The following is a 21,839-nucleotide window of genomic DNA, read 5'->3' as shown; positions in this document are numbered from 1 at the left end:
ATCTGTACCGCGCAAGGATTTCCATTTCCCTACCTCCTTGTCAGCAATCGCTACCACCTGACTTTCTTTTTTTTTTTATTTTTTATTTTTTTTTATTTTTTTTTTTAAAGATTTTATTTATTTATTCGACAGAGATAGAGACAGCCAGCGAGAGAGGGAACACAAGCAGGGAGAGTGGGAGAGGAAGAAGCAGGCTCATAGCAGAAGAACCTGATGTGGGGCTCGATCCCATAACGCCGGGATCACGCCCTGAGCCGAAGGCAGACGCTTAACCGCTGTGCCACCCAGGCGCCCCACCACCTGACTTTCTAATTCTTCCTATGCTGTGGGTGTAAAGTGGCATCTCATACAATTTGCATCTCTTTGGCTAATAGTGAAGTTGAACATTTCTTCATATTTTCCCTTTTATATCCTGGGCCCATTCTTCTGCTGATTTCCTGACTTTTGTTTTGTTAATTTCCTTGGAAATTCTAGATAAGATGTCAATAAACTTTACTGTCAAGGGCCTAGATAGTAAGCATTTTCGGATTTGCAGGCCATATGTTCCCTGCAGCACCCACTCAACTCTGCTGCTAAAGCATGTAGCGGCTGTGGCGATGTGGAAGGGAGCGAGCAGGGCTGTGTTCCGATAAAACTTACACAAAAAGGTGTAAATATATACAGCAGAAAAGGTCCGAAGAAGTCGGTGTCATTGAAATGAACTGGACGCTTAACCACTGAGCCACACAGGCACCTCATAAAGGTGGTATTTTTAAAGAAAATTTATTATTCTTTTTCCTTAAAGTGGGTTTCAATTTGTATCACCACAATAATGCAGCAGAGCAGAGAGCACTCCAGAACTCAGGGGCTTAAAACAACGGGTGTTTACTGTTAGCAAGTGTGCATGTGTCTGTTGAGGTCCGGCCCATCCGGGCTGGGGCAGCTTTGTTTCTCACAACAAGTGGTGGCTCGGCTCCCCGGGTCTCTCCTTCTCCACACTGTGGTGTGCTTTGCCAGAGCCCGTTCTTCTGATGTGATAGCAACAGTGCATAGAGCAACCAGAAACAGGCAAGGCCTCTCAAGGCCTAGGGCTTCAGTGGACATATAGCCAAGCTCAAAGTCAAGGGGCAAGAGGTATACTCTATGCACACTAAGCCGATGGAATGGTGTGGAAGCAGAGAGCGTGGAAGATTTGGAGTCATCAACTCCATCTACCAAGAAGAGGGTGAAATCTAAACTCCACTACCTAGATTTCGAATTCTCCTATTGTCTGGTCTCACTCCATTCATCCAATCCAACCCTCTGCTTTGGGCTATTCATCTAGGACACAGTTCATGGACCTTGGGAATTTTCTAGAAGCTGCACAAGATTGGGCAATCCCAGACAGCAACCCGCCTTCCAACTGCAGGCCAAACTTAGCTTGCCGCTGCTTTCCCACCACACAAAAAAGAGGGGGCAGTTTTATGGGTCTGCTTGTTATCCATAGTGTTTATAAAACAAACAAATGTTAAACAGTTTTTCCTCTAGGAAATAAACCAAACCAGAGATCTTCTTTATGATCTTTTATTTTAGTTCTTTGGGGAAAAAAAAATCTCCAGGAATTATTTTCTCAGTTAACAATGGCAACAGTTTATTTTCATGGGATTGACTTGAATCCTCCCCCACTTTCTTTTTTTGGAGTAAGAGGTTGACTACAGAAATGAGAAAGAGATTTTTTTTATTCTTTTTTTTTGTATGTGGTTTCTCTGGCTGGAAAATAAAAGCTCTGCATTCTTTCTGTATTCAGTGCACTTCAAAGTTATAAAAATTTAGATAAAGTACATCAGGGTTATGGTTGTTCTAGATTTCAGTCTATTTATAACTTCCTCATATTTCACATTAGTTTGACCTCAGGTTAAAGGAATGCTTTTGAAAAGTATAATGATTTGATCCTAGCAATGGATATAGCAAAAATACTGAGGTCAATAAGTTAAATTAAAAAGCTTAAAATAAAACATAAAAAAAAAGAAGAAGAAGAAGGAAAAGAAGAAGAAAAAACTAGATCTGGCAAACTTTAAGTTTAGGACTGCATGACAATAGGAGAATTTCCCAGCCGTGTTCTCATAAAAGAATAATGGTGTGAAAATATTTTTCAAAGCTTGCCAGAGTAAAAAAGTTTGAACTAGAAGAAACTAATTTCCTAATACTCTGACTCATTTTCACGGCTTACATAGGGATTTTCCCTAGATTTGTCTTTAGTACCTTTACATATGTGTTTTGTTCCTTTCTTTTCCACCAAAGTCTGAATAATGCCAAATGGGTTGGGGTTTCACAATATTACCTAAAATATATGCTTCATGATTTACTGAGAGGAAAAGAGCCAGTTTCAAAACAGTATATATATGTGATTATGTGTGTGTGTGTGTGTGTGTGTGTGTGTTCCTATATCTGTCAATCTAGAGTGAGAAAGAGATATACATACACACATTACACAGAAAAACGTGTAAGACCATGTCTATAAGGAAGACACCAGAATATTAACAATTACCTTTGTGTGTTAACTTTCTCTCCATGCCCCTATTTATTTGTTTTCATATGTTTAATTTGTTTCTAATGAACATATATTATTACCTATATAATACTAAATGGGATTTTTTTAAAAAGAATAAATATTTAACAGTTTGGCCTTTCGCCTGAAGAATTGTGAAAGCCCTCTAAATTTAAGGAAAAGTTTTGATGACAAAACTTCTACAGGGAGTTTGTTGGAACGCTGGCAAGCCTGTGGCTAGCTTTATTGTCTCATTCGGCAGAAAATCAGAGTGGGACAGGATGAGTTTGGATCCTACCGATTGCCTTCCTCACCAGGCTGGTCCTAACACACCCCAGAGAAGCATGGCGTGTGCGGGAGAGATACACCTAGTGTCACCTCTGAGTCTGGCCTGCGTATCACCATTTCACCTGCCACGTATGCAGCATGGGGAAGTTGTCCCTAGAACAAGGGTCAGGCCGATCTTGCTAAGTGAGATATTAACTTGTGCTTAGGAATTTTTCTCGTGCAGCAATACTTAAAAAAATAATCACATTCGTTTTGATATTATGGATAAGATTAAATACTAACCACATGCATAGGTTTAGAACTTGGCGGATGGCATTTTACTTCTTATAAATCAAAAGGAATTATAGATGTGATTTAAATTAATCTCTCTTTGTGTTTCCAAATGTACTCTGTTGAAATTTAGATATCTGAGGACTGAAATTATGATAGTTTATGAAAAAGACAATCCCACAACTGGTTTTCAGAACCTGGAGCTACTGGAGCCAGGAATGAAGAAATGGACTTTGCATTCAGGGATTTGCGCTTATCACAGCAACAAGTTCAAGATTTGCTTTGTCCTTTTGTTTTAAATCTTAGAACAACAAATAAAAACAAGAAGAGTGACTATGGAATCTCAGCCGCATGAACAATTATAAACAAATGGTTCAATTTGTTAGATGGACCATTTTGCCGGTATCCTGGATCAAGGCCAGTTATGCCATTGTGGGCAGGGGTGCAAAGGTTTAGCAAATGGGGATTAAGGAACAGCTCAGAGCAATTAGATCGTATAAAGTCCCAAATGCCTACTTTATCAGGATGAATCCAAGTTCGGCTTCTATTGCTAAAAGAAAAAATAAAAAGTGATGCAAACATGTTACTTACAAGCAAACCTGAGGGCATGCCATCTATTATCAGCAATAAACAGATTTGATTCTTTTGTAAACAAGATTGTCAGGGCCCAGGGGATTTGTCAGCCCCCGGATAATCCTTCAAGTCATCTGCCTGGCCTACCATGGTAATAGGAAATTGTCAGTAATAAGGCTGGTTAACAATCCTCTTGTCTGATGCATTAAAGATTATTCCGCAAAACCCAGAGGGTCTTAGCCAACCAGCCTGCATACATGGTTCAATATTGCCAAGTCCACAGAGCCTGCAAAGACTGTCACCTGTACATCACTAGACCATCACTCTGCACAGCACCTGGGACTTGGGGAGTTTTTAATGCGATATGGGGTATGAAACATTGAGTTTGGTGGCCATGGGCATACCAAGGTGTACAGTATCCCACTCTCCACATACCGAGATGGTGCAGGGCGCCAGGCCCAGTTAGGGATCCACAGCTTCATGAAGGTCAGACTGTGGTTGGTTCCTTCCTTCCTTCCTTCCTTCCTTCCTTCCTTCCTTCCTTCCTTCCTTCCTTTCTTCCCTCCCTCCCTCCCTCCCTCCTTCCTTCCTTTCTAAGATTTATTTATTTATTTTAGAGAGAGAGAGAATGTGTGTGTGAGAGGGAGGAACGAGGGGTGGAGGGAGAGGGAGAGAGAGTCCTAACTAACTAGGCTCCTCGCTCAGCAGATCTTGATCTCATGACTCTGAGATCACAACCTGAGCTGAAACCAAGAGTCGGAGGCCTAACCACTGCACCACCCAGGCGCCCCTACACTGTGGTTTCTTGTTTCTTCTTTTCTCCTTATTGTTCATATGATTCAAATTTAGTGTTTTGAATAAGTAATACATACACATGATTTAAAAAAAAATTTTTTTAAGAAGGCTCTATGCCTGCAAGGGGCACCTGGGTGGCAAAGTCAGTTAAGTCTGGGACTCTTGGTTTCAGCTTAGCTCATGATCTCAGGGTCATGGGATTGAGCCCCGAGTCAAGCTCCACACTTAGCATGGAGTCTGCCTCAGATTCTCTCTCCCTCTCCCTCCTCACTCTCTCTGTCTCAAACAAATAAATAAAATCTTAGAAAGAGAAGGAAGGAAGGAAGGAAGGGAGGAAAGGAGGGAGGAAGGAAATTCTATACCCAATATGGGGCTTGAAAGCAGGAGCCTGAGATCAAGAATCACATGCTCTACCAACAGAGCCAGCCAGGTGACTCTCAAAAAAATTTTTTTCTTAAGATTTTATTTATTTATTTATTTATTTATTTATTTATTTATTTATTTATTTATTTGAGAAAGAGAGTGAGGGAGAGAGAAAGAGAGTGAGGGGAAGGGCAGAGGGTGAGAGATGGAACCCCTAGCAGATTCCACAAATATTTATTTAGCACCTGCTGTGTCTTCGGTATCATTTTAGGCATTGCAAATATAGTAGCAGACAAGGTAAACTCAGCTCCTACCCTCACAGTGCTCCCACCCTAACGGTAAGTAACGTACTGTAAACAAATAAAATGGCAGTCATGGCAGGCAACGAGCAAGTCAGTGAGAACATAACATGAGACAGTAGTGGTAAGTGCCTGCGTCTCTATTTAATGGGTTTAGGGTTAAGAGTCTTTTTTTTTTTTTTTAATGACATTTAGAGGAAGGGCTCCAATTCTGACTTGAAAAATTACTGAAGCTGCTGGCTTTAGAAACTTTCATGCTGAAGGAGGCTCTGGCCAGAGCATAAGCTTGCTGATCCTGTTCGAAACTGACTGAAATGTCTCTGGTCTTTTGAACGATACAGTGTCACTCTGGATTTACAAACGACTTTAAAGCCACTCTTTGAGAACCAGTTTTCTTGTAGAGGTGCTCTTAGGAAGATTTCTTTCACAAGTGATATGAAGTTCTTATTGCTGCTGTGGTAAGTTACAATAACTTGGTGGCTTAAAACAACACAGCTTTGTTATCCTGCGGTTCTGGAGGCCAGAAGTCTGAACTAGGTCTTGTGGGGATAAAACCAAGGTGCATGAAAGACTGTATCTCCTCTGGAGGCTGCAGGGAGGAAGCCATGTCCTCACCTTTCCAGTTTCTAGAGACCTCTGCGTGCCTTGGCTGGGGTACTCCTCACTCCTCACTTGATTTCGTGTCATATCTTGTTGTTCTGACTCTGAACCCCTTGCCTCCTTCTCCGAAGGACTAGTGATTCCACTGGGCCCACCCAGATCATCCAGGGTCATCTCCCCACCTCAAGATCCTTAATGTAATCACACCTGCAAAATAACAGATTCTTTGGTCTGGGGATTACCTTGTGGACATTTTCAGGGGCCATTCTTCTGCCCCCCACATAGGAAATTAAGAAACAGCCTGGGTGGCAAAGCTGTTAAGCGTCTGACTCTTGGTTTCAGCTCAGGTCATGATCTCAGGGTCGTGAGATGGAGCCCCAAGTGGGGTTCCGAGCTCAGTGCTGAGTCTGCTTGAGATTCTCTCTTCCCCCTCCCTGTGCCCCTCCCACTCGTGCTCACCTTCTCTTTCTCTTTCTAAAATAAATAAATCTTTAAAGAATGAAAGAAACAAACAACCTGGCGGCTCAGTTGGTGGAGCATGTGACTCTTGACCTTGGGGCTGTGAGTTTGAGCCCCACATTGGGTGAAGAGATTACTTAAAAGTAAAAAAATCTTAAACGAACAAACAAAAAAGAAACAGGACACCTGGGTGGTTCAGTCGGTTAAGTGCCTGCCTTTGGCTCAGGTCATGATCCCGGGGTCCTGGGCTCAAGCCCTGCATTGGGCTCCGTACTCAGGAAAGAGTCTGGTTCTCCCTTTCCCTCTGCTGCTTTCTCACTTTCTATCTCTCTCTCTCTGTCAAATAAATAAATAAAATATTTAAAAATTTTTTTTTAATTATAAAAAAAGAAACAGCAACTGGGGAGCAAGATAATAATATAAAAATTGAATTAAAGTAACAGGGAATTATGTAAACAATAATTTTGGCAGAGGACGCCTCAAGATTCAACACTTTGAGTTTAGCAAATGAGTTTTAAAATATCTGGTATGTGCCAGGATACATCAGTAAACAAAACAGGAAAAACCCCTGCCCTTATGGGGCTTACATTCAACAAAGACACCATAAATAAGCTCATTATGTGGTAATTTAGAAATGGGTAATTGTTATGGAAGAAAGGAAGAGTGGATCAGGGGAAGGGACTGGAGAGCGCCCAGTGGGCGTGGGGGAAACCCTCTGCCTGCGGACACTAGGGGGAGCTGCAGCACACTTTTGGCGGCTGAGATTGGTAAAGGATCTCAGTTACATAATCCGAGTTTGGGAGCCAGGAGGAATTTTAGAGGTCAGTTAGTTTAACTTCCTCTGTTCATAAAGAGAAAGCTATGGCTCAGAAGGTCCACAATGTGGTCATTAGTTATTCTTCATTTGGCCTAAATTTGAGAGTCTCCTCCTCTCTCCCCAAGAAAGCCAGACATAGTCATCACGTTATCAAAGGCAGTGCCTGCCAGGAGGTGAGGCTGGGAGGGTTTTGTATCAGAGCAGCAGGAGGGATGGATGATCTCAGAGTGTAGTTCTATCTATGCCACTGTTGAAAAATCATTCCACAGAACTTCTAATATGTCTCTTTCTAAGTGCAGCATTCTGAAGTCTTAAATCAGTGACACTGCCCTTCAGCCTTTGAGACTCAACATTGGTGAAAATAACCTGCATCGGACAGACACCAAAGGAAAGGAAAAATGGATTATGATAAAGAGCCTTTGGTGTTTATAACAAAAGAATAATATAGCTTCATTTTCCTAATCGTTACTGCTTCAAATGGTTATTTAAGCTTTCAATGGTTACAGTAAATCATGGGTTGATTAGATATTTTCATCCAGTATCTCCTGGGGTGAGACTATTTGCCAAAGGTGTAGCTGAGCCAATACCAAAGCCCAATATTTCTTAGATTAACAGGAGAGTTATTTGAGTTTCATGACAATTATAAGACCAAGAGGTAACAATGTAATGCCCTTCTATTCAAGAGACCTGTATTTTTTAGGGCAACATTGGTTGAGACTGGAGCATTCACGCGGTTTAGTCTGGCCCTGGGCAGTACCTTCCCCTAACACATTTAGATTCACCAGTGAGTCCCCCCTGGTTATCCCCTTCTCTGCAACGTCCCCTGGTTGTCCTGCCCCTCTCAAGCAGAGGGAATTCCAGGATTCTGTTTCTGTATTCCTTTCCCTTATTACCAGCAGACCTCCGGACCCACCTATTTTTCTCATTTACCTGTCTGCCTCTTTCACTAGACTTAATAGCTTCTTTTTAAAATCTTTTTTTCTTGGGGTGCCTGGATGGCTCCGTTGGTTAAGTGTCCAGCTCTTGATTTTGGCTCAGATTATAGGGTTGTGAGGTTGAGCCCTGTTTCGAGCCCTGCGCTGAGTGTGGAACCTGCTTAAGATTTTCTCTCTGCCCCTCCCCCCTCCTGGCACGCCCCCCCACCACGGATGAGCACACTCTCTGTCTCTCTCTAAAAAAATAAAATCTTTTTTCTTATTGTGGTAAAATATACATAACATAAAATTTATCATTTTTAACCATTTTAAGTGTACAGTTCAGTAGTGGTAAGTATATTCACATTGCTGTGCAACCAGCACCACTCTCCATCTCCAAAACATTGTCATCTTGTAGAACTGAAATTCTGTGCCCATTAAATAGTAATTCCCATCCCCACTTCCTCTCAGCCTCTGGCAACCCTCATTTTCCATTTCTATGAATTTGATTACTCTAGGAAACTCCTAGAAGCGGAATCATACAGTATTTGTGTGTGCGCGTGCGTATCTGCACACGCACGCACGTGTGTGTGGCATATTTCATTTAGCATGATGTCCTCAAGGTTCATCCATGTTGTAGCATGTTTCTGAATTTTATTCAGATAGCTTCTTGAGGTCAGGAATCATTCAATAAATGTTTAAATTTGTTTGAGTTGAAAAAAACTAGGTGGATATGAATGTAAAGTAACAAGATATGTAAACAATCTCCAAAGGGAGGAAGTTAACACTGACAGCCCCATATCAACAGGGTGAACCACAGACCAACAGGCATGCATATATGGCCATAGTGCCAGGGACCCCACGCTGACCTGCTGCTTCACTTCCACCTTCCAGATCTCATGCAGCTGTCTCTTCTAAACAATCTCAACCTGCAAATACATGAGCAAAGCAATTCTGGGAGACGTGGTTCCAGCTGAGCGGGGTCAACAACGTGAAAGCCACTACAATACCATTAGAATGTATTCCAGACAGGAGAGTTTCCACGTTGACCAGATACAAATAAGAACTAAACATTCTCTTTGCACTTTTACGTATCTGGTGACCACAGATGGTCTCTGGCTCCATGTATTTCACACTTTCTCTTCTGTTATCCACATACTTCTGGGCCAGGTGTCTTAGGAGCATATTATTGGGACATAACCTCTGGCCTTGCATGTCTACACAGGTGAGACAGTAGTATTCCTGGAAAGCATTCCTAAACCTGGACAGCTAATCATAACTGAACATGAAGTGCTTGCAAATCACATAAATACAGGGGGGCCTGTTGGTAGAACATGTGACTCATCTCAGGATTGTAAGTTCGAGCCCCACGCTGGGTGTAAAGATAACTTAAAAATAAAATCTTTTAAAAAATCACATGGGAGCACCTGGGTGGCTCAGTAGGTTAAACGGCCAACCCTTGATTTTGGCCCAGGTCATGATCTCAGGGTCTTGGGATAGAACCCTGTGTCAGGGGGCGCCTGGGTGGCACAGCGGTTAAGCATCTGCCTTCGGCTCAGGGCGTGATCCCGGCCTTCTGGGATTGAGCCCCACATCAGGCTCCTCCACTATGAGCCTGCTTCTTCCTCTCCCACTTCCCCTGCTTGTGTTCCCTCTCTCGCTGGCTGTCTCTATCTCTGTCAAATAAACAAATAAAATCTTTAAAAAAAAAAAAAAAAAAGAACCCTGTGTCAGGCTCTGCACTCAGCAGGAGGTTGGCTTCCGTCCCCCTCTCTCCCTTTCCCTCTGCCCTCCCAACTCTCGTGAGCTCTCTGTCTAAAATAAATAAATAAAATTTTTTAAAAAATAAATGAAATGCATTTAAAAATCACATAAATACATTCTACTAAATCTAAGCCAAACATATCCTAGCCCGACTTTCACTTAACTGGACCCTCAAACACTTCAGCCACAGGTGCACCTGGCTGGCTCAGTCAGTAGAGCCTGTGACTCTTGATCTCGGAGTTGTGAGGTCAAGCCCCATTTTGGGTGCAGAGATTACTTAAATAAATGAATAAAAATTTTTAAAAATGCTGCAGCCACTCCAACACCACCCAACACAAAAGAAGCTTGAGAGAGGGTAAGGTGGAATGCACCTTGATGAATGGTAGTTAAAATATCTCACTTTTATACATTTTACAAAGACAAATGACCTGTCAACGCACTGGGAGGGACCTATAAGGGGCCTATTCAAGCCAAGGGCCCTGAGGCTTAACTTCCTTTGGCTTTGGGTAAATCTGCCTTTGGCTCTTTCTATGCTAAGCATTAGTTGAATTGATTTTTATTTTAATTTTTTTGTTAAGAATATTTTCCAACATACACAAAGGTCAGGAACATGTAATCAACCCCACTCCGACCCTGTGTACCAGCCACCCAGCTTCAATAATTATCAGTGTTGGTTCATATTCTAGTGCCCAGCCTTGCCACCCCCGAGTTCATTATGCTCCAGAGGTAATGTTTCTGGCCCCTATCCTTCTTTCTCAGATCCCTGCAAGGTTGTTACCCTACCAGATTGCCTAATTCAACAGGATAATGAGTCTCTGCTAAATTTCATATTTTAAAGGTGTCCTTGGGGCAAACATGTACTTTTATTTTAGTTTTGGAGACTGTGAATAAAACCAGATTTGACTAGCCTCCAAGGAGGAACTCTGGATTCCTTTCTCTATTATATCCAGAAATATAGGAAGTTAATAAAGCTTTATTTTTAAATATACAAAAATTAGAAAACAGTTCTTACAGCCTATGAGTTAGTAATCTCATGAAGAAGCCACAGGTGTCCTGGTGAGAATGGGCTTAGCTGCAATTTCTTCAAGCAGAATCTGAAAGAAATTGAGTCGGGGTGCCTGGGTGGCTCAGTCATTAAGCGTTTGCCTTCGGCTCAGGTCATGATCCCAGGGTTCTGGGATCGAGCCCTACATTGGGCTCCCAGCTCAGCGGGAAAGCCTGCTTCTCCCTCTCCCACTCCCCCTGCTTGTGTTCCCTCTCTCGCTGCCTCTCCCTGTCACATAAATAAGTAAAATCTTAAAAAAAAAAAAAATTAAGAAACAAACACCGGGAAATTAGTGTTAACTAAACTCTAAATTTCACTTGGATTTCAAAAAAAAAGAAAAAAGAAAATGGTTATTTTAAACACATCTTACTGAGGAAAAGATCTTAAAATGTTGTAAATAATGTATAGTGACAGTTTTATTATGCCTGTTTAGAAAATGTTCTTTGCAGAATAAGCCAGAGCTCTGATAATGAATATCTAGTAATAAATGCAATCATTTATGTAAAGAGAATGTGCCAGACTCAGGTGGTTCAGAGATGCCCATGTGACCTCCACAAGCACAGCTAAGCGGACAGCTGGGAAAAGTATTCAGCTAATTCAGGCAAAAGGGGAAAGGGGAAAAGGGTAAGTTTTGTTTTTTTTTTTGAAGGAATTTGTACTCAGTTACTATCTAAGTTTCCTGTGATTAAAAATAATTACTTGTAATAGTCACAAAACAATATAAAACCTCCTACCAAATAAAATCTTATCAACAAAAGCATGTATGAGTGGTGTGTTTCTGTTTGTGTGTATCCCCATACAGGATCATTTTACCAATAATACCACAATAAAATGTATAATTTTAAGGACTGATCAATACCCATGTGTTTTCAAGCTTTAGTATTAAAGTTAAAATTATAGCTAACAAAATAGCTTTGAAAGTATACTGTAATTTGAATTTCATATTAAGAATATAGGATTTATAATAAAATATGCAGTCCATTCATCTTAATCATTTGACATTCCAATGTGATTTAGGTACCCTATTCAAATTTAAAAATCTGCATTTATTTATTTCAGCAGATCTCATATAATTGATATAAAAAAGCATGTGTTGTCACTTCTTTTAATATTTGAATTATTTGGATTACAACAATTTTTAAAATTAGATTTCTCACTTTTTTATAAAGATCTGCTGTTTGGATAAAATAATATTAATGTTTTTGCACATAAAGTGAATGCTTAATACCAACCAGTGCATATATTTTGATCTTCTTTTAAGACTTAGTTGACTTTTTATCTTCCTTTTAAATTACAGAAGACCTCAGATAAAAATTAGGTCCCTTCATATGTGTATAGCATCTACACTAATCACCATTTATGACAGAAATTTAGGGCTTGATCCTGTGCAACTGGAACATTTTTGATTACTTTATTGTCATGTTTCTCCTGCGGCAGAGTATTCAGGTGAAGCTCATTTTTGGGATTTGGTGAGGCTGCTGATGACAGAGGAGCAATTATCCCCTACATCAGTTAGAAAAAAGCTAAGAAGAGGAACAAGGTTCATATCATTGTATCCAGAAAGAGTGTCATTTGTATCCAGGAATATGTTTGAAATTTTATGATGCAATTTTTAAAAATACAAAGAAATGTGATAGAAAATTACTATGTAGATTTACTGTATGTTATGTTTGTAATTTTCAGATGCACATTTTCCCACCTTTCAACATCTCTGAAACTAGGAGGTATCTAACAGTCTAACAATTGTAATTGGATTGGCAGCATTTTTTTTCTTAGTAGTGAATAAAATAATGATACATTATTCAATTTTCAAAAAAAAATTGAATCAGCAAATGAGTCACTGGAGGTCCTACTTTACCTAAAAAGCCATAAGGTCCAGGGCATTTTTAATAAAGATAACTACGCATATGGCAGTTCTCAGAGTTATAATGAGGCTGGTGGAACATTTTCATTTTATATTTATTAAATACCTACTGGTTACAAGTCACTCACCCAGGTACTGGGGGCACACAGCACTGACAAGATGCACCAGGTCCCTGTTCTCAAAGAGCTCGCAGTCTATTCCTATAGACGGTGTTTTGGGTTTTGTTTTTTAATTTTTAAGATTTTATTTATTTATAGAGCGAGAGTGAGCATGAGTGGGGGAAGGGGCAGAGGGAGACGGAATAGCAGGCTCCCTGATGACCAAGCACTCCCATCCCTTGACCCCGGGATTATGACCCCAGCCAAAGGCAGCCGCCCAGCCCGCTGAGCCACCCAGGCACCCCTATAGATGGTGTTTTTAAACCAGAGCACTAACTGCCTTTCTAGGAGTGGGACTGCCCACACAATCCTAGCCCTGCCCCCTTAAAACCATAATACACCCCAAAAGCCTACCCCTTTGATCAGTGGGCAGCAGTTCCCTCCCACCTTGAGAACCACTGAGGGAAAAGCAACAATAAGAAAGTGAGTTCACAAATCCCCAAATATTGTGACGAGGGCTGTGATGGAAACCATCAGGTTGCTGTGGCAGTGAAATAGATTGGGAGGACATTCTGGGTAGTCAGTTCAGGCCTCTTTGAGCAGGTGGCAGGTAGTCTAAATGTCCTGGAGGATGAGAAGGTGTAGCTGTGAGTGTTCTGGGGATGGGAGCAGCATGCGGGAAGGCCCTGAAGTGGGAGATGGCTTAGTGAACTGAAAAAAAGGGGAAAGAAGAACGTGGGGCTGAAATAAGGTGGAGAGATAGGCAGGGGACAGATCCTGTAAGGCCTTCAGGATTGTGGTGAAGAACTTGGGTTTTATTCTAAATGCTTCCCATTGGAAGTCACCAAGGGGTTTCCAGAAGGGAACTGACATGATGATGATAGTAATGAGAATGCTACTGAGCACTTGCTCTGGGCCAGTAAAGTTTTAAGCTCTTTCTATATACTAACCCAAGATATCCTTATAACATACCTATGAGGTGAGTCCTATTAATATTCCCATCTTCTAGAGGAGAAAACTGAAGGAGGGAGAGCTTAAGTAACTTGCCCAAAGTCACACAGCTCTTAAAGTCTCTTTTAATACTTTAGCAGTCCCCCCACTGTGAAGCCCCAGAGTTGTACTTGCTGAAAAACTGGCAGGAAGGAGTTAGAGTGAAGTGGTGTGTTTGCTGCATTTCTCTGGCCCAGAAAGTTGCCCACAGCTGTTCTGATCCTATTAGAGGCATATATGTCCCATAATCGATTAACTGTTAAGGCGTGCACATGGTGAGGCTCACGAATTTGTTAGGCAGTACTTTTAACAACAAAAGCAACTAATCCCTAGAAAATTTACCCTGTTCTGGTTGGGAAAACGCAAAGTCTCTCAAGAAGCACGGAGAAAACTGGATTCAGTCACCAGAAGAACCGCTCAAGAAGTGGCCATCCACTCGGAGCCCCTATTCTGCCTGCCTTGACAGCAGAGAAGTTTCTGGCAGCCCCGGCTGGGGGCGGCAACTGGTGCGTCAGGCAGGGGGCGTGGCTTGCGGGGGCCTAGGCTAGGCTGGGTTGGGATTGCGGGGGGGCGGGCCCTTGTGGGGGCGGGGCCGCAGGGGCGTGGCGAAATGAGGAAGGACGGGACTGAGGCGGGGCGCGCGCGTGGGAAAGATGGCGCTGCGTCTGCTGTGGAGAGCGCCACATGGAACGCCGGCGGCGGCGCTGCTGAGGCTGTGAGTGCAGGTCCCTAAGTCCCCCGCCACCCGGCCCGGCCTCCCCAGTGTCTGCCGGGAACCCCCCTCCGCCGTCCAGGAGCACCGCGCTCCTCCCGCGCGCCGGCTCGACCTCTGCCAAGGTCGCCGACGCCCTGCGAGGGTCGCCTCTCCGGCGCGTGCCTCCCTGTGGGAGGGTCCTTGCCTGGGCCGGGGAAATGGGTACAAACATTCGGTTTAGCAGCCCCAGAGCACACAACGAGTCTTTCCCACCGCGAACGTGCGGCCGTTTTATCAAAGGGTCCTGGAGTCAGCCTGTGAGAGGCGGCTCGCCTGCTGAGTGAGAATACTCTCCACCTGTTTGTTCAGCACAGTGGCTCCCAGACTGGTCTCAGGACCCCTTTACACGCCGCAGAATCATTGAGGACTCCGAAGAGCTTTTCTTGTATCTGTTAGTCTTTACGGTGTGAGGAACTAAAACAGAATTTTAAAAAATACTCATTTACTAATGACAAGCCCGTGACATTTTAACACATGCAGTGAAAGAGGGGCGTGGTTTTATATTTTTGAAAATCTTTTTGGTTTAATAAAGGACAGCTGGAGTTTCATCAGCTGTTCTGGAGGAAGTTTACAAAGCGATTCTGGGCTCAGGCAGACGCTGGTTGGAGAAGGGAAGACCTCTCAGACCATCTCGAAGGGTCTCAGGAACTCGCAGATATCCTCGGACCCCACTTTGAGAACCGCTGGTTTAGCAGTTGCCTGTTGGCCAACTACATCCACACACGTTATCTCAGTTGATTCCCTGACCGCCCTGTGAAGAAGTCGGAAGACTTCTTTATAAAGATGAGGGAACAGGCTTAGAGAGGCTAAGTGACGCGAAGCAGAAAATGGCAGAGTTTGGTTCCAAAACCAAGTCTATGGCTCCTGGTCCAGAACGTTTTACATTTGGCTTGCTCCGTGCTTCCTGACTCACCAGTGTGACCTGCACTGGCCCCTACCCAGTCTTATGCATCTGGCTTTCCCCTTCCCTAGACTGAGCCTGGTACATGATGACCCTGGGCCCAGGGGATCACCCCTGGAACCAGAGATGCTGCTGAGGCTGTATACCCAGACCCTTCCAGAAGGTCCCTTTTCTTGCAGGCCAGTGTCTGTGGCCTATTTAAAAATGGGTCCGGTGACCACATGCAGTCACCTACTTCTAAGGCGCTTGGTACTCATCTCACAGTGCTCTTTGCCATCCTTATTAGCACACTGGCTCATTCTCCACACACTTAACAGATCCTACTAAGGCCATGGCAGTAGGCTTTCATGCTGGGTCCTTCAAGGAGCCTAGATCCTGGGTTAAATCCTCTGGGTTTCCGCCCCTTCAGAACACACAGACATGGGAGAAGTAAAGGTACCAAATGTCGACTTAGAAAAATCTGCTTATAGATGCCTTAATTTCTACCCCAGTTGGGTTGTGCTTAAGGTTCAGGCCAGTGGGCCTGCTTCTGGTGGCTTTAACTTTCTGTTTTTAGAGTATTAGCACCATTGCTGGTAGGCAGGGACCATTCCTGACTTGTCTACCGAGTCTCCAATGTCTTCCCCTGTTGTAGTGCTGTCCCTGATGCTTCCCCTTCCATCCTGTCTCTGACCCTGCTGCTTTCTGTAGCCACTGCTCAATTTATGTAAATACCTGTCCCTCAAGTTGGGGGAGCATAACTCCCCACTCCTAGGGGTGCTATTGGTAGGAATATCTTTTAGGCCTTCTCCACTGACAGAGCAAAGAAATATCTGTGTGAATAGTAACCCATGCATATATTATAAATACATATTTTTTTTTTACGTAAGCTCCCCCCAAGGTGGGGCTTGAACTCACGGCCCTGAGATTAAGAGTCACATGCTCTATAGACTGAGCCAGCCAAGTGCCCTAAATATTTCCATATATAACCACTGTGTCTATAGTAGGCTAAACATGAGTTCATATAACCTCCAATTCTAATTCATTACCACATGGATCATTCTAGCCGCCTCCCCTTTGCTTATTAATAAATTTTTACTACTACAGTCAGAAAACCTGGCCTTTCCCCGCACCACCACCAAAAAAAGAAAAGAAACCTGACTCCCACCATCCACCATCCAATTTCAGCATACACAAATAGTGGCATTTGAATTGTTAGACCATACTCTATGGGGAAAAAACTATCAATTAAAGTACAGTGTTTATATGCGGTTCCTTTTCCTTTAATAGGCTCCACTCATTTCCTTAGTTATTTAGGTCGGTGCCTTTTCCTCCCATCCCCTTCAGTGGGGTGGTTTCATACATCTGTGATACAGATAGATTCCCTTGTCACAGTCTGCATTCTTTCCTGAGACCTCCCTACCTCCCACATTAATTTTTTTAATTGCATATATTAAAGTTCACTCTTTTTGTTATAAAATTCTATGGATTTTGACAAATGCGTAATATTATGTATCTACCATTACAGTATTATACAGAATTGTTTTAGTTCCCTAAAAATCCCCTGTGCTTCATCTATTCATCCATCCTGCTTCCTCCCAAACTCCTGGCAAGCACTGATCATGTTCGTCTCTAAAGTTTTGCCTTTTCCAGAATGTCATATAATTGGAGTCATATATAGTCATATAGTCCCTTTAGACAGTGTTCCTTCACTTAGCAATGTGCATTAAGTTTCCTCTATGTCTTTATCATGGCTTTTAACTCATTTTCTTTTGTTCCTGAATATTCTATTTTAGAGATCTAGTTTCATAATCTGTTTATCTGTTCACGTACCGAGGGACATTTTAGTTGCTTCTGTTAAGGTTTAATAAAGCTGCTCTAAACATTCTTGTGCAGGTTTTCTGTGTGCATAAGTTTTCAAATTAATTGGGTAAATACCTAGGAGTATGATTATGTGGTAAAAGTACAAATTGGGTTTTGTAAAAAACTACCACACTGTGTTCCAAAGTGCTGTGCCATTTTGCATTCCCATCGTCAATGAAAGTTCCTGTTGCTGTGCATCCTTGCCAGCATTTAGTATTGTCAATTAAAAAAATTTGTTTAGTCATTCTAATAGGTGTGTAGTGGGATCTGTCTGTTGTTGTTTTAATGTTAATTTGTTTTAACTTGAAATTCCCTGGTGTCAACTGATGTTGAGCATCTGGTCGTATATTTATTTGCCATTTGTGTATCTTTGGTGAGCTGTCTATTTAGATCTTCTGCCTATTTCTTGGGTTGTTTTCTTACTGTTGAGTTTTAAATATTTTTTGCATATTTTAGATATAAGTCTTTTATAAGATGTATGTTTTACAAGTGTTTTCTCCCAGTCTGTGACTAGTCTTTTCATTCTCTTAACAGTATCTTTCACAGAGCAGAAGTTTTTTATTTTAATGAAGTCACCCTTATTGATTTTTTTTCATGGACCATGCTTTTGCCTGTTTTTTTTTTTTTTTTTTAAGATTTACTTTGAGAGAGGGTAGGGGAGAGGGAGAGAATCCTCAAGCAGACTCCCTGCTGAGCACAGAGCCTGAAGCCAGGCTAGATTCCAGGACCCTGAGATCAATACCTGAGCTGAAACCGAGAGTTGGACACTTAACCAGCTGAGCCACCCAGGCGCCCTTGCTTTTGCTGATATATTTAAGAACTCATTGCCAAATTGAAAGTCACATAGATTTTCTCCTGTATTTCCTTCTAGAAGTTCTACAGTATTATATTTTATACTTAGGTCTATGATCCATTGTCAGTTGTTTTTGTTTTTTTGGTAATGAATGGATATTGGATTTTGTCAAGTTCTTTTTCTGCATCAATTGATATGATCGTATGATTTTCCTTGTTTAACCTGTTGATGTGGCAGATTACATTAGTTGATTTTTTGAATGTCAAACCAGCATCGTATACCTGGAATAAATCCTACTTGGTCGTGGTGTGTAATTCTTTTTATACATTGTTGGATTTGATTTGCTAGTATTTTCTTGAGGGTTTTCCTTCTATGTTCATGAGAGACAGTGGTCTGTAGTTTTCCTTTTATGTGGTGTGTTTATTGAGTATTGGTTTCTGTGTGTCTCATGTCTTTTTTGTTCCTCCTGTTCCTTCCTTACTGCTCTCTTATGCATTAAGTGAATATTTTAAATCTCTTTAATTATTTTTAACTATTTTTTTACTTTTTTAATTGTATTTTTAAAGGGTTTTTTTAGTAGTTACTGTAGGGCTTATCATACACATTTTTTTTTAAAGAATTGCGGTAAAATAGGGGCGCATGGGTGGCTCAGTCGTTAAACGTCTGCCTTAGGCTCAGGTCATGATCCCAGGGTCCTGGGATTGAGCCCCACATCAGGCCCCCTGCTCAGCGGGAAGCCTGCTTCTCCCTCTCTTCCTGCTTGTGTTCCCTCTCTCGCTGTCTGTCAAATAAATAAATAAAATCTTAAAAAAAAAAAAAAAGAATTGTGGTAAAACAAAATATATGTAACATAAGCTTTGTTATTTTAACCATTCTAAGTGTACGGCTTAGTGGTATTATCACATTCACACTGTTGTGCAACTATTATCACTATCTATTTCCAAATTTTGTTCATCACTCCAAACAGAAACTCTGTACCCATTGAGCAATAACTCCTCCTCAGCACCTGGTAATCTCTAATCTAGCTTTCTGTCTCTCTGAATTTTCTTATTCTAGATATTTCATGTAAGTGGAATCATGTAATTTTTGTTCTTTTGTTTCTGGCTTATTTCACTTTGCATAATATTTCAAGAATCATTCATATTGTAGCATGTATCAGAATTTCATTCCTTTCTATGGTTCTATAACATTCCATTGTATTATTACCATATCCATCCTAACTTATCAGAATCTACTTTTGCTTCATACTAACTTAATACCAGAAGATAGAGAAATGTTCCTTCTATATAGTACTATTTCCTTTCCTTTTCTTCTTCTTCTTCTTTTTTTTTTTTTTTAAGATTTATTTATTGATGAGAGAGAGAGAGTGAGCATGTGCAGAGAGGGAGCAGAGGGAGAAGGAGAGAATCTTAAGCTGACTCCTGGCTGAGTGGTATTATAGTTAAACATATTATATTTATATGTTACAAACCCAGTATATACATTGTTGTAGCTTTACTTATATAATTTTATGTCTTATTTATTTTATTTTATGTTATGTTATTTTATGTTATTTTATTTTATTATTTTATTTTTGAAGTAGGCTTCACACCTAGTGTGGGGCTTAAACTCGCGACCTTGAGTTTGAGTGGCATATTCTTACTGAGCCAGCCAAGTGCCCCAATTTTATGTCTTTTAAAGAAACTTGGAGAAGGAGATGCAAGTACACACACGCACTTCATAGTAATTTGCTATAGTTACCTTCTTTTTTTTTTTTTTAAAGATTTTATTTATTTATTTGACAGAGATAGAGACAGCCAGTGAGAGAGGGAACACAAGCAGGGGGAGTGGGAGAGGAAGAAGCAGGCTCATAGCAGAGGAGCCTGATGTGGGGCTCGATCCCATAACGCCGGGATCACGCCCTGAGCCGAAGGCAGCCGCTTAACCGCTGTGCCACCCAGGCGCCCCGCTATAGTTACCTTCTTATTTACTATTTATGGTTCCCTTCATTTGTTCTTGTTGATTTGAGTCACCATCTGGTGCCATTTTTTTTTTTTAGCCTAGTACATTTTTGCTCTCACTCGTCTGCTTTGTGTTGCTATTGGTAAATACATTACATTTCCGTATGTTATAGACCTAACAACACAATTATATAATTTTCTTTTATATAGTTTCTTTTTAAAGGAGCAGGCATATGCATTTACACTTAATTACTTTACTACAGTTCTGTGTGTGTGTGCGAGTGTGTGTGCACGCGCTTGTATGTGTGTGAATTTGAATTACTGTCTGGGATTACTTTCAGCCTGAAGAACTTCCTTTAGTATTTCTCGTAAGGTGGGTTTTCTGCTAGCAAAAGCACTACACATGTATGTGGCCTTCTAGAATCCCAGGAATATGTTAGAGCTTTTCAAAACTGCCTATGGACATTTCATTTTCCAGCTTTCCTTTTTTAAAAAAAATTATATAAGTTTCAGCTGTACAGCTTTATAACTTGACGTCTGCATACACTACAAAGCGATTACCACCACAAGTCTGGTTACCATCCATCACCCTACAGTTGCCCTCTTCACCCATTTTACCAATCCCTGCACCCCCTTAACCCATAACCACTAGTCTGTTCTTTGTATGAGATTATTTTTGTTTTGTTTGTTCCTTTCTTTTGCTTTTTAGATTCCGCATATGAGTAAGGTCTTATGGTATTTGTCTTTATCCACCTGACTTATTTTTTGCTTGACATAATACCCTCAAGATCCATCCATGTTGTTGCAGATGGCAAGATTTTCATTCTCTTTTATGGCTGAGTATGGCTTCATTGTATAAATATAACACATCTTTATCCATTCATCTATTGATGATGGACATTTTATTTCTAATTCTTGGCTACTGTAAACTGTGCTGCAGTGAACGTAACAATAAACAGCGGTGTCTATGTCTTTTAAACTAAAGTTTTCCTATTCTTTGGATAAGAATAGCTGAAATAGAATAGCTGGGTCATATGGTAGTTCTACTCTTAATTTTTTGAGGAACTCCATTCTGTTTTCCAGTGGCTATACTGGTTTACAATTCCACCAACAATGTGTGAGGGTTCCCTTTTCTCTACATCCTTTCCAACACTTGTTATTTTTTTGTCTTTTTGATAATAGCCATTTTTACAGGTATTAGGTGATATTTCATTTTGGTTTTGAGCTGCGCTTCCCTAGTAATTAGTGATATTGAGCATCTTTTCACGTGCCTGTTGGCCATCTGGATATATTCTTTGGAGAAATGGCTATTCAGATCCTCTCCCCATTTCTTAATCAGGTTGTTTTTTGTTGTTGTTGAGTTGGATTAATTCCTTTTATATATTTTGGATATTAACCCCTTATTGGATATATGGTTTGCAGATATTTTTTCCCATTTGGTAGGTTGCCTTTTCATTTTCCTGAAGGTTTCTTTTGTTGTGCTGAAGCTTTTTACTTTGATGTAGTGCCATTTATTTAGTTTTGCTTTTATTTTTCTTGCCTTTGAAGTCCGATTCACAAAGATGGATCAGTTGCTAAGACTGATGTCAAAGACTTTACCACCTATGTTTTCTCCTGAGAATTTTTTGGTTTCAGGTCTTACATTCAAGTTTTTAATCCATTTTGAGTTAATTTTTGTGTATGGAGTAATATAGTGGACTAGTTTTATTCTTCTGCATGTGGCTATCCAGTTTCCCCAACACTATTTATTGAAGAGACTGTATATTCTTGGCTCCACCTTTTCCTTTTAAGCTTTTGGTTAGCCTGTTGTTTGCCCTGTTATCTGCCATTTCAGGTAGTGGTGATATTAAATAATTACTTCTGATTTGACAAATACTCTCAGGGAAAATGCCTTGCCCACTGTTCAGGCTCTGAGCCAGGTGAGCCTCGCAAGTGGGGTTCTCCAGGGAACTACCAGATAGGTC

The 21,839-nt window shown here is 41.2% G+C and overlaps 1 protein-coding gene across 3 annotated transcripts in view; it reads left to right on the top strand.

The window, feature by feature from the left end:
• Positions 1-14,244: 14,244 nt before the first annotated feature.
• CLYBL (citramalyl-CoA lyase) overlaps positions 14,245-21,839 on the top strand; it is a 249,291-nt gene continuing 241,696 nt past the window's right edge. For all 3 annotated transcript variants that reach the window (XM_045810999.2, XM_045810998.2, XM_045810997.2), the window contains exon 1: positions 14,245-14,360. In XM_045810999.2, coding sequence (XP_045666955.1) covers positions 14,299-14,360 — 62 coding nt within the window. In that variant the 5' untranslated portion in view covers positions 14,245-14,298. The remainder of the gene's footprint in view (positions 14,361-21,839) is intronic.

Source organism: Ursus americanus, chromosome 10 (assembly GCF_024610735.1).
Source record: "Ursus americanus isolate L20-20 chromosome 10, mUrsAme1.1.p, whole genome shotgun sequence".
NCBI lineage: Eukaryota > Metazoa > Chordata > Mammalia > Carnivora > Ursidae > Ursus > Ursus americanus.
This window is presented reverse-complemented; position numbering and strand designations above follow the sequence as displayed.